General features: G+C 43.3%; 1 protein-coding gene across 1 annotated transcript in view; it reads left to right on the top strand.

Moving 5' to 3' along the window:
• Positions 1-11,203, top strand: part of ITIH2 (inter-alpha-trypsin inhibitor heavy chain 2) — a 325,176-nt gene extending 313,973 nt beyond the window's left edge. Inside the window, exon 21 of the mRNA XM_078677093.1 lies at positions 10,313-11,203. Within this exon, the coding sequence (XP_078533219.1) occupies positions 10,313-10,460 (148 nt within the window). The 3' untranslated portion in view covers positions 10,461-11,203. The remainder of the gene's footprint in view (positions 1-10,312) is intronic.
• Positions 11,204-13,052: the final 1,849 nt, after the last annotated feature.

Raw genomic sequence — 13,052 nt, 5'->3', positions numbered from 1 at the left:
TCCAATTCTTCGTATAAAGTGCTTAGTGCGATACGTGATTATTTTTTTGCCCAAAGGAAAGCTGTAAACATCGACTCTACTTGGGTAAAAAAGAAGCTTGATAAAATACATGGAATGGTTGAGGACAGAAAATTAAACAGAGGAAGAACAGACATTTTAATCAAGGCCACCCGACCCAAGATGGATAAAGGAAGAGAGTTCCAGCGTGAAAACAAGGCCTGAGTTTTTCAAAGGAGCGGTGTGAAATTCAGGTGGAATAGGTCGCTAACATTTTCGGAAAAAAATACCCCAAGATATCTCTTAGGTTTGGTGTTAACACAAGAAAGGATATCGGGGTGCAAATCCAAGCTTGCTCTACCACATTGTAAAATTTCGGTCAGCCTTTTATTAATACGGAACCCACCTAAAGCCTCAAAATCCTCAAAGACATGAAAAACGTTCGCCAACCTCCTTAATTTCATCAACTAATCAGTTCGGGAGACATGTGAGGGAAATAGATACATCAGGAGCACCAGGTCAGACTGTTACCATCTCTGGTGTACCCGAGTATCATTGACTCCCCAAACCCAAGCTCAAACCGGGACTCCGATACAGCTTCTAGTTCCTCCTCAAGAACTGGTTCCTTTGATTGGCCCTGGGTCCTCTGAAGAGGTAATGGCCGGGGATTTTTCTCCTACTGTGGACCCTCCTTACATCTGCTCAAGCCCAAATATGGAGCCAGCTTGTGAATTTCAGATGAATATAAAAGATATGCTGAATCTAATTTTGGAGGAAGTTCGTAAGTTGAAGAGAACACAGAAAGCCGAACTTTCCTCTCTTCATCAACGACTGGAGAAAACCGAAGAGACTATGTCAAGCTTGCCAATCAGACTCCAGGAGGCTGAAGCTAGGATCTCGGTTCTGGAGGATCAGATGACTATCGTAATTGGAGAAGCTAAAACGGCGGCCATAAGTAAAAATCTCCCGGAGAGCAAACTGGAGGAATTAGAAAATCATTCCCGGAGATCTAATCTCCAGGTAGTTGGAATTCCTGAAGGTATCAAGGGGTCCCAAACCTTGCAGTGGGTCAATTCTTTCATTAAACAAAAGGTTATTCCGGAGTTTGAGGGTGATCTTACCATCACAAGGGCTCATTTCCCAACTCCACGATACCACCAACAATATTATTAAATTTCGCAGATTTTCGTGTAAAAGAGAGAATACCGACTAAAGCGATCCAACAGAGACAGTTTGCTGTGAATAAGACTGTAAAATGACGTATTTTCTCCGATATGACTGCTGTGGCGGCACGTAGGAGAAAGGAATTTGTGAAGATCCTCCACCTGTTCAACGCTAATGTGGTGCAAGCTTCTATCACCCAGCAGTCCAAATTGAGAGTCTTGGTCAAGGGCACATTTTTCATGTTCTCTGATTTGGATGAAGCCCAGGAATTATTAAAATAAATCTTGCAGGGCTCCAGGGCTTAGAAGGTTTTCCTGGATGTAATATAGTAGTCATTGTCATTGTTATAAATTGTGGGATCAGGTGTGGGAGTCTCCCCTGCTCTTGTTCCAGGAAAGCTGAGATGTTCGTTAAAATATTATTGATCACAATTGGGGTTTTACCCCTATAACTTACTTTTGCTTGCATGCTTTATCAATATTTTAAAAAACTGAGAATTACTGGGGGGGGCAGGGGTAGGATCACTCTGGTGTAATTACATGACACCCAGGTAAGAAGGTGGGGTGAAATGTGGTTAGCGTGGTTGGTGGGGGATTTTCTACATTTTGGGGGAGGGGGAGTTGCAAGGTGTGGGATGGGAGCATAAGGGGGAAAAAAAGAAGTCCTTTTTTTTGCAAATTGATTCAGGTCCTATACATCCATTAGTTAGTTTGACTCTGGGTGAGACGTTTAGGGGGTTTATGCTTTGGTTAGGTCTTAATTATGACTAGTATGGAACTGTTGAAAGTGGTTTCTTTTAATGTTAATGGTCTCAACAATAAAAAGAAAATGTGGGCAATTGAGTCATGGATTAAAACAGAAAACCCAGCTGCGATTTTTTTTACAAGAGACTCATATTCCTGCTGCAAAGCTGCCAGATTTCTCTATGTTTAGGTCCTGGGCAGCGTACATGGGATTCTCTTCGTCTTCCGCTTCCCATTGAGGGACAGCAATATTTTTAAGTAAAAGACTTCAGGCGGAGGTTTTTAATTTTGATAAATATCAGCAGGGTCGTTGGTGTTGGGTTACTTGCATTCTCAGACAGAGACAGAGACCAATAACTTTTGTCAGCATGTATGCCTCAGTTGAGGATAACCCTAAGGTCTACGAGGATCTAATTCAGTCCCTAATTCAGGTACCTGGTGATCTGATTATGGTGGGTGATTTTAATGTTCTAATGAATCCTAAACTAGACTCCGCGGCGTGAGCTAAAACACAGTTGAAACCTAAAACCTTAAGGACTTTGCAACATTATGCAGCAACATTGGACTTACAGGATCCTTGGCGTGTGCCCTTTCCAACCAAATTAGCATATACTTGTTGGTCAGGCAGATTCCGTACTTCATGACGCATTGATTTTTTTCTGGTTTCTCGGAGACTGTGATTTAGTCAACAGAGATTCCTATATAACGGATTCTCTGATCATGCCAAAATTGTTATCACTTCGGTTTAATCAACACACGGCACATCTGATCCATTCGGAACAGAAAGGTTTTATTGCTGGTAGGCAGTGAGCCACCAACACACATTATTTAACCGGGAGTTGGATTATTTCGACACACAGAAGATACCTGCATTAGTCCTTCTATTAGATGCCGAGAAGGCTTTTGACCTTGTTGTGTGGGAAACATTGTTTATGATTTTAGGTCATTTTGATATTTACTCAAGGATCACATCCCTGATTTATAATTTATATATTAATGCTGAAGCCAGTGTAAATATCAACACTTCGGTGGCCGGGCTAGTCAAAGTAAGACGGGCTACAAGGCAAGGGTGCCCTTTATCGCCAGTCTTATTTGCCATTTTTATCGAACAGTTGGCGATAGCAATAAGGAACGGTGCTGATATTCGTTCTCCAATTCCATCTATGGCGAAATTGAAACTATACGCCGACGATATCATGCTTATTATGAAACCTGAGATAGAGGTCCAGTTGCAGATTAATCATGCTAGTTGTGTAAATCACATGGACAAAAGAAACACACACATCTCTTCCTATTTCTATCAAATGAGACTTGCAGGTACAAAATGTACAGATTTAAATTGTTGAATGGGCTGCAGGCATGAATAAATGAAATATAAATTGGTCAATAAATAATATCACGACGTGTGATACTAGTTCTTACTCATTAGGAGTCTTTAGCACCTGTTTCCAACATATTATTTGAACCTTTTGTAAGGTTTAGATATATTAGTTGGAATAGTGAAGGAGTAAATAAATATTTAGGCAAACTCTTTTTGAGGTCTTATTTAATCAATTATTATGCTTCAGTAAACTTTAAAGATGGATGAGTTGGCTTAACCTTACCTTCATTTTCTGTTACCAGGTGCCTTAAAAGGCAAACTAGGCTACCCATTCGGGGTCCTTGTGAATGGTATTCAGACAATCCTGATCAATTATATTGTTTTCTTTAAAATATATTTAGTGTATGTTGCTGACCATGATATCACTGGATTTAGGCAATATTATCAACTTTAGTTTGGGTAGTGTTTATTTTCTCTAGGCTTTTCTGCTATCAGGTTTTATGAAAATGATTTGTTTTCTTTGGCTGGCGACTTTAATTATAATTTAGTGACTGGTGTAATCAGAAACAAACAAAACTCAAACTAAGGGGCCGATTAGGATGGCGGACGGACTTGCGTCCGTCCGCCATCCCAGAGGTGGAGGGACCGTCCGCATGGGCTGCGGCGGTCCCTCCGTGCAAATTAGGATGTGACCGCCAGGGTGGCTGGATATTTAACATTGGGGCGGGTGCTGCTTCAAGCAGCACCCGCCGCAATGTTAAAAGTGCATGTTTTACATTTACATGCACAAAGCGGCAGGCACCGCGCGGTGCCTGCCGCTTTGTGCATGTAAATACTGGGGGGTACCATAGGTACCCCCCATGTGCACCCCCCACCCGCCTACACCCTGGGGGCCCGCAACGGGCCCCCAAAATCAAAAGTGCACATGCTTTTCCACGGCGGAAAAACCGCCGCGGAAAAGCATGTTTACTAATGCATCCTAATTTGGCTGGCGGTGTCTGATAGACACTGCCAGCCAAATGAGAGCTTTTCCGCCGCTGTTGTAATCCGACTGCGGCGGAAAAGCAGCGGACAGAAACCAAGACCCACCAGCCATCGTAATGCGGCGGTGGGTCTTTGGTGACTCCGCAGAGGATTTTCCGCCTCCTCTGGGCCGGCGGTGGCTTCCACCGGCCCGGAGGAGGCGGAAAATCCTCCATCCTAATCGGCCCCTAAGAGTGGGACCTTCTCAAAGCCAGCACCGAACCTAAAATAGCTCCAAAAAATAAATATTGCCCCCTTCCGTCTCCACAGGGGTCCGTGTGCACACCGAAAAGCACCCTTCGTTACAGTGTCTGTTCCTTCAGGAACTCAACAATTTAAACCCAAAAGCACAGGTTTACCACAACACATGGTTCAATAGAAGCAAGTATAAAGTTCAAATCCAATAAGTAACGAGGGAAGAGGTTCCTCAGTTTGATCTCTTTATTTCATCAGATAGAAAAACCACAGCACAGCCGACGCGTTTCGTCCCAGTGCAGGACTTCTTCAGGGCGCTGAATGGGAACTTTAAAGTACCTCCATAGGTAAACGGGGGTATAAGAAGAGTGCTGTGCACGAGGAAAAGAAATCGTCTGACAGGATAAATCAGGAATAGTATGGAGGCCGTCCAGATACAAATCACGACTAGTCTGACTAGTAAAAAATCCGGCCCGCAGATATGATGTCAAAGCATGATTCCGTCTGAGAGCTACGCAAAGTCAGATTTCAATCTTCACACTGACAAGTCCACTATGAGACGGGGGGCCGTCCAGATGTACAAACCTGCGAATCCCAGAGAGTATAGCATTCGACCGGCAAATATGAGGTCCAAAAGCGGTACCGTCTACTTGTTGCACAGATTTTTGATTTCAATCAGCTGTTCAAACAGTAAGTACAGTCCAACAACGTGTAGTTACTCAGACCATGCCAGTTACGTCAATAATAACATCCAGACTCATTGTGGCAACGGAAAACCATGTGTTGTGGTGCACCTGTGCTTTTGGGTATAAATTGATGTAATCAGCTTTTTTTTTTAAACAGATTTTATTATTTCTGATCTGTCAGCTGGTATTGCACGTTGTCACATATATACATCTCCATCATTAAATACATACCATTATCCAATTGTTTTCCAAGAATTCTCACAGTAATTCTTCTACAGTGGTACATGGTTGTATATATCTGTATAACCTTCCGGATTGTTTCCATAGCTTCCATGTCTATTCTTTATGTGCACACAGCTTGATACAAATTTGTTGTACATTCCAGTTGTCTTTCCTGTTTTTAAACCATATACTACCTTAATTAGAATCCCCCCTCCCTCTTCCCTGCGAACTCAGGCCTGTTACTTGCCGTTGTTACATCACTTTATCTCTGTTTCTTACCCTCAAATGATTTAATATACTATAATCGCATTATCAACAATAATTAGCTACTACCTTTCGTGTCTACCACATCCTCTGGTGTTGCATATCATGCCCAGTACATCTCTAATTCCAGCACTGGATCCTTCCCACCCTTTTAAATAATTGGCACCTCAGTTGCTATAAGCTCTTCTAACATCACATTCCACTCCATTGAGATAGGTTTCTTACGTAGCCCTATGTGTTCCTCCCGCTTCAGCTCTATACTTTCCGCTTTGCCCCATCTAACCATCTCATTAAGCCAATCTGATACTGCTGGTGCTTTCTTCGCCTTTGTTTTGCTAATATCAGTGCCAAATTAACAAATCAATATGTGGGATTTCCACCTGTAGGCTTAGGGCTAAGGCCCACAATATATTGTTCTAGGGATATTTCCTTTTGTTCTGGGGCCACCGTGTTCAGTATTGCATTTATCGTGGCCCAGTATGCTATCAGTCGGGGACAGGTCCATCTGATGTAATCAGCTATTGCAAAATATATGAATTCTATATCATGGAGGGCATTGGTATTTCAGACTGTGTTCTCTTCAAAGAGTGGCGTACAATCAGAAGACTGTTGTTGAGACTCTCTATGATCATTTCCAATGACTCTTTTGTTACTGGCATAAGCTAAGACTTTACTTTTATCAAGGAGATCATCATTAATTGATTTCTCATTAGAGATTTCTCTTTATGGGAATATATTAGTGAATTTAAAATAATACATATTGATAAGAACACGTACTGCTTCCAAATGTTGGAGTTCGAATATTGGTCAAACACACAAAAAGTGATGGGAGGGAGGCTTCTAAATAGTCTAGCCACTGACAATCACTCTGGGTAGCATTCAAACCATTTTTGTTTGCTCACAATGCCATCTAAGATTAGAGTATACCATATACAAATCAGCCTTGGCTTGACCAAATGGGAACAGTCCACTCCAAACTGTCAAGTAAGGTCCTCTCTGCAGGGAACATAAGCAACCCAAGACAGGTTTCGTCCTTGTTGGACCTCCTTGGTTGGGTGAAGCTTGGTTCCATTAGCAAAGTAAGCACTCCCGTCTCAGCATACCTTGACCACTAGAGGCATTACATCAAACACACAAAAAGTGATGGGAGGAATGCTTGCAAATAGTATAACCACTGACAATCACTTGTGGGTAGCATTCCAACCTAACTGTGTTTTACTCATGATGCCACCTCAGATTAGACCAAGCCGTATGAAAATCAGTTTGGCCCCACTCCAGTTGGAACAGTGCAGCCCAAACTGCCAAGCCCTATCTGAACCAGAAAAAAACAGCACGACTGGTTTCAGCCTAGTTTAGACTCTCCATTTGAGAACAACTTGGTTCCATTGGCAAAGTGAGCACGGGACCCAAGTCTAGGCATACCCATGACGCACTACTTCAACCACACAAAATGTTATGGATGAATGCTTGTAAATAGCGTAACCACTAGCAATTACTTGAGTCGTATTCCAACCCATCTTTATTTGCTTATGATGCTAGCACAGATGTGACACAGCCATATGCAAATCAGCCTTGGTTCTGCTTCAGTGAGAACAGTCCAGCCTGAGCTGACAAGCCAGGTCCCCTCTGAACCAGAATATAAGAAACTCAAGACCTGTTTTGGCTTAGTTGGGCCTCATCTGTCAGGTGCAGATTAGTTCCTGCAGCAACATGAGCATGAGACCCACATCTAGGCATACCCTTAGCCACTTAGGGTGTTACGTGAAAAACAAAACAATTGATGGAAGGAATGCTTGCAAATCACTTGACCATTGGATCTAAGCTATATGTACATGACAAGGCCTAACAAGGCTGAAATTAATATGGAGTTGCTTTGTGTTCCCTTCTGGAGGGGGACTAGTGTGGCAGTTTGGGATGGACTGTTCCCATGAGGAACAGGGTCAGTACTGATTTGCATATGGTAGGCCTTTGTCTAGAGTGACACAGTAGGCAAACGATTATAGGTTGGATTGCTACCCTGAATGATTGCAAGTGGTTAGACTTTTTGCAAGCATTACCTCCATCGCCTTTTGTGTGATTGATGTTCACAAATAATTGCAGAGTATCTTAACTATTGCCCTCTGATTCCCTTGAGCTAACTTGATTAGGATAAAAGGAGAGCTTCAAATCGTTGTTATCACCTTTCACTGAATGGAGATTGTTAGAAATGGGATCTCCGGTTGGCTAAGGCTTGCACTAAAGCCAGGCAGAGACCACCACTCTAGTCAGGGCAAAGGAGTTACACGCCAAGATAACCCCTGCTCACCCCCTTGGTAGCATGCCACGAGCAGTAAGGCTTATCCCGGAGGCAATGTGTAAAGCGTTTGTGCAACACACACACACAGCAGCAACACACTAGGTACACCACAAAAAGGAACTCCACACAAGGTTATATATAAAAGTAGCCTTTGTATTACCATAAACACATTAGATCATAATCACACATATACACTGTGCCAACTGGCACTGGGCAGTATCTGCATGGGATTATTTACACATGACAGGGCGACGTGGGCCACTGTCAGAATCAGCACTTAGTAAAAATAGTACATGTAGAACATAGAATAACTGTAGCACAAATTAACAATTGTAGAACACAACCAGTAATCACTGGTAAAACGTAGGTACCCACTACGCAATTCTAATCACCATAGGCATAGGTCACGTAGGGAAACAAACTGACTAGCATAAACTATATTAGGCAAAACAACCTCCTAATCATAAAAATACAGTTAGAGGTATCACAGGCATAAAGGCATTACGCAAAAATCACATTAGGCATCAGTTAATTACCAACATAAACACCAACCACCAATCACCTTGCGCAGAATCACAGAAGTTGCTGACCCCAGGCCAACTGGCCTTCCGTGGGGCTCAAATGCCCTTTGTCCAAAATGTCAGGGCTGGGCTGCTAGTGCAGCCAACTCCAAAGGTGCGCCAAACACTCAAGCCTAAACATGGCAGCTGCCCACTACTTGCTGGGCAGCTGTAAAATCCAAAGGAGAGGCACTGGCTCTCAATGCGCCTTATAGAAGGACTGCGTAGCGTTGCAGCTGCTCTCTATCACACGGGCAGCTGGGGGAATTAGGTAAACAAACAAGCACTGACACTACAGTGCTTCTGGGCCATGATCTGGGGTTTTAGAATCAATATGCCCCCTGCATAAATTAGCGTAGGCACCACTGTGGCCCCGAAGCCCCTCTGGGACTGCTAATACAATGTGCCCCAAAGAAAATAAGCACTGGCACTATGGGGGTTTTAGGAGTCCACACTGGGACTCTCAAACAAATATGCCCCTAAACGTTGCCGCTGCCCACTGTCCTGTGGGGAAGCGGGACACGGGGGCTGGCACCGAAGGTGTACCCGACACCCCCCCAACCACCTCTCACGGAGCCCCACTCACCGGTCTCCTTTAATAAAACCACTTATCTTGTGCACAACGCATCGCCACCTCAGCGATGCAGCGTGCGCAAGGTAAGTGCCTTTCTTTTTTTTTTTTATTTTACCTATCCCGTCATCTGTTGACTTCCCACTCACCCCCGCCCGCCTCACCACTTTTACCTGTACAGGCCGTGCCTGATCAGATGGTTTTACATTGAAAAGAAAATGAGGACATGAGTAATAGTTTGCTCCTAGGTTGCACAAAAAGCATGTTTTGAATTTCACACACTATAGAGGCAGAGCTGGTGCTCTTTTAGAAGGAAGTTGCTAGAAATGATTTTTCTGACAGGTCTATCGCAGTTGATTTTTGCATAACTCCCCTCAAAATAACCAGAATGATTTGCACGATACAAATAAAAACCCACACGTTTTTAGTTAAACATCAAAAGAACAGAGACATTGAGATTCATTGCCGTGGGATTCTCTTCGACTATTTACTTAATATGAGTTTCCCAAAAACATTAATCGTCAGATAAGGAGAAGACCTCACTTGTTAAATTCTTTAGGAATGGAATGCTTACAAATCCTACAGCTATTGACGGTCAAATGCTTAGGAACCTGCATTTTCATTTCCACTGGTTTGTTTGTGGCCATAGTAGTGGTTCATTCAGTCCAAAAGTGCCAGTAAACGTCGTAGTATGTATGCAGCTAGTACAATTTTGCCGGGTGTAGTAAAATTCGTATTTTGTTCTCAGCAACTTTGTGAACATCTGTTGCACATCATACAGAAGAGATGCAAACATATTCAAACATAGACTACATGAGGTGGGAGCCATGATCCACCCTTCTCCACAGCAGAGCTCGGTGCAATTATTTACATGAAAAGTCATGATAAATGGTCCCCGTGTTGTCTACTTCACATGACTGTCCATCATTCCAAGCCTATGCGCTTTTATTAGGCTAAGAACAATGAGCCTCCTGCTAACAATCACCGAAAAACTCGGAGAGCATTCATTGGAAGAGACTGAAGCGTGCCCTACCATCTCACACCTCTGGGGGGTGGGGGGGTTAGAACACCTCTGGGGAGGGTTAGAAGGAAGGAAGGAAGGAAGGGCGTGGAGGGGGGAAGCAAGGAAATGAATAAACTACATAAAGTTATAATATGACCTGAATAAAAAGTGTGTCCATGCTAATAAAATACTTTGCTGCATGACCTATAGTGATGCTTGCAGAGGAATTATTTTGAATGTTTTTCTCTGTCTCTGCTTCCTCTTCAGCGGTTTGCAGAAAGACCTGAGCAGCGATGGTGCCTCGGGGACCGACGTGCGCTGCTGGTTCGTTCACAACAATGGGAAGGGCTTCATAGATGGCAGCTATAAAGACTATCTGGTGCCGCAGCTCTACAGCAGCCTCAAACGCCCCTGAGGATCTCAATGCTCGACATTTGAAATAATAAAACGAGAGGCACACTTCATTTAATTGCCAATTTTGTTTTAGAATTTGTTTTTATTGCTTTCATGAACTATTCAAAGACTGACCCTGATGGCGCAACCTGCTTAAATGAAGTATGAGACAAAACTCTTTTACTTTCAATCTAATTTAAATATTGAGTACTGCACATGATATGTGGGTGGGTGCCTAAAGCACGTAAACGTATATAAACAAATATAAAAAGACGTCCGTTGGATTCATGCATTTCGTTGTTCTTTGTCGGATCATGTTTAGTTGATTGTTCTCACTAATAACACATTTATCGTTCATAGTATTTTAGAACGTTTACATTACACTGAGACTAAGAGCTGTTGTGTTTGGATAAGACTGTAAGAATGTCTTCGAAATCTGTGAACTGAAAAGCCATGGTTTTGCTTTATGTGGTACCATCATTTCAGAAGCCTAATGTTTCAGGCTATTTCTATTTTTCAAGCTCACGTGTAACTGGGCACCATCCTGACAGTAGATCCTTCTCTATATGTAAATGTTGCCGGACAGAAGTATGCCATGCTCAACAGCCGTATGTCTGACTGGCACCTGGTGTGTATAAACACCAACTCATTTGTTTGCATTAAAGCTTATCAGGCCTAAGTCCGAATGAACATGTATATTAAAACAGTTTTATATTTCTTGTAACATCAATAAAATTACTCACTGTGACGAGTATTTCATGGACACATCTAAGCCCCGCGTAATGCTTAACCCTGGGCGAAGCACTGCGCTACGCTCACGTAGTTTGCGAAGTTTGCGCAACTTCGCACTACGCGAGCTGCACATAGCACAGTGCGAACACGCGTATAGCGCAGCGTAGCGTAGTGCAGCAGTCATTTTTAGCTAGTTCGCAGGCCTCAACGTCATGTTCGCGTCCGCGAGCAAGCAAAATGACATCCCGGTGAGATTCTCAACGCGGGGAGGACAGGTTTCTCATTGCGAGTGGTCGCGCTTGCTCGCTACCGCTCGCGATGAGAAACTAAATTTGGCCTCCATATTTGAAAGAAGTAGTTTCGAAAGTAGGAGCAACAGAGCATACAAGCCTGTGTGAGATAATGGAGCATGTTAATGCAGACATCAAGCGTTGCAGCTTTGATAATTCTTTTCGCCTTGCATGCAAATCTTTCTAGTCAAATAGACGTGGATAAGAACAGATCAAAAAGGCTCTTCCATATGTTGAAGAGAAAGCTATAGCAAGGTTAAACTTCTCTCGAGAAAATTCCCTCCAAAATATCCAGTCAGAAGTTGCATTCATGTTTTGCCGTTGTGACTGACTCAACTACGACTCGAAGTCAGATCCAACATCTCCCTGCCACGCGCAGCACCACCATTTGCTCTTTCACTGCAACTAGGGTCCTTCGAAGGTTGGGACAACCTTTCAGAACTGGTATATCATCCATAAAACCCTGTATGTTTTCATCCATCCAACAAGGACAAACCTTCCTCTGGTCGGGGTGGGGAGTGTGGGCAGAGGGAGGGGGCACAACACTGAAGCACATTTCGCCTCATAGAAACGTAGAGAACAAAACAATCTGAGACTGTCGAACCAGCCTACTTTGTCTTCATTTTGAGAATTTGCAACCAATTGCTAGATGAAATATGTAATGCCCTCTACAAATTTCTAAAGACCTTTCTCTTTTCATCTTACCCTCCTTTCCAAAGTGATTGTTGTATAATTTTTACTGTATTTGAAGAATATCGTAAAGCAGTTCACTACCATTACAACAAATAATTTAGGAAAGACCCAGCTGCAGGTGAAGGGGTTCCTGGTTGAGTTTGTGGAGCAAAAGTCTATGAGACCTTTTTGGCTATGTGTAGAAAAATGTTTGAAATAAACATAGCACAAAGACAGCAATCTTAAAGATCAGAAAATATGCTATTTTCAAAAGGGATGGCAAGATAACTGTTTGTTAACCCCTCTACAGTTTCTTTCTGTGGTCTTTGATACAGTAAACAACGTTTACCACAAAACTTTTTCCACCCAGGGAATTACAATGCGGTCGTTACAACGACCGCATTTTAAATGCGCATACCATTACTCCTCAAGTCGGAACAACGACTTGCGGAGGGAGAGAGAAGGTGTTGGATTTAAAATCCAACACCTTTCCTAATGTCCGCACAGACTAGAGTTGGAATAGTAAATTAGACTATTCCAACATCCAGCACCCCCCCACCGCAAGTCGTTGTTACAACTTGCGAGGTAATGGTATGCACAGCGTTGGATTAGTAACGCGGGCATTCGGACAATTCCCGAGGGGCCGGTGTCCGAGTGCTGCTGTGGGCCTCTTTTTTTCGCAGTCTGGAGGGCCATTTGGGCGCTGTCTCTATTGTTCGAAACAGCCAGCGGCCCAGTGGGTGTCTGAGTGGCCTTTCATGAGGCAGATGGACGCTCGTTACCTCCGTTTAGCAAGATGTGTCACTCCCTTTGCCTCGCTGGCTGGTCCATTGATGTGTGCATGTACTGAGTGGTGGCAGGGGGCCTGAGTAGAAGTGGCCTCACTTGTTTCACCACTGTAAACTAAAGTGTGCATTTTT

Source organism: Lissotriton helveticus, chromosome 1_1 (genome assembly GCF_964261635.1).
Source record: "Lissotriton helveticus chromosome 1_1, aLisHel1.1, whole genome shotgun sequence".
In the NCBI taxonomy this organism is placed as follows: Eukaryota; Metazoa; Chordata; class Amphibia; order Caudata; family Salamandridae; genus Lissotriton; species Lissotriton helveticus.
The sequence above is the reverse complement of the archived record's forward strand: the minus strand, read 5'-3'. Positions and strand labels throughout refer to the sequence as shown.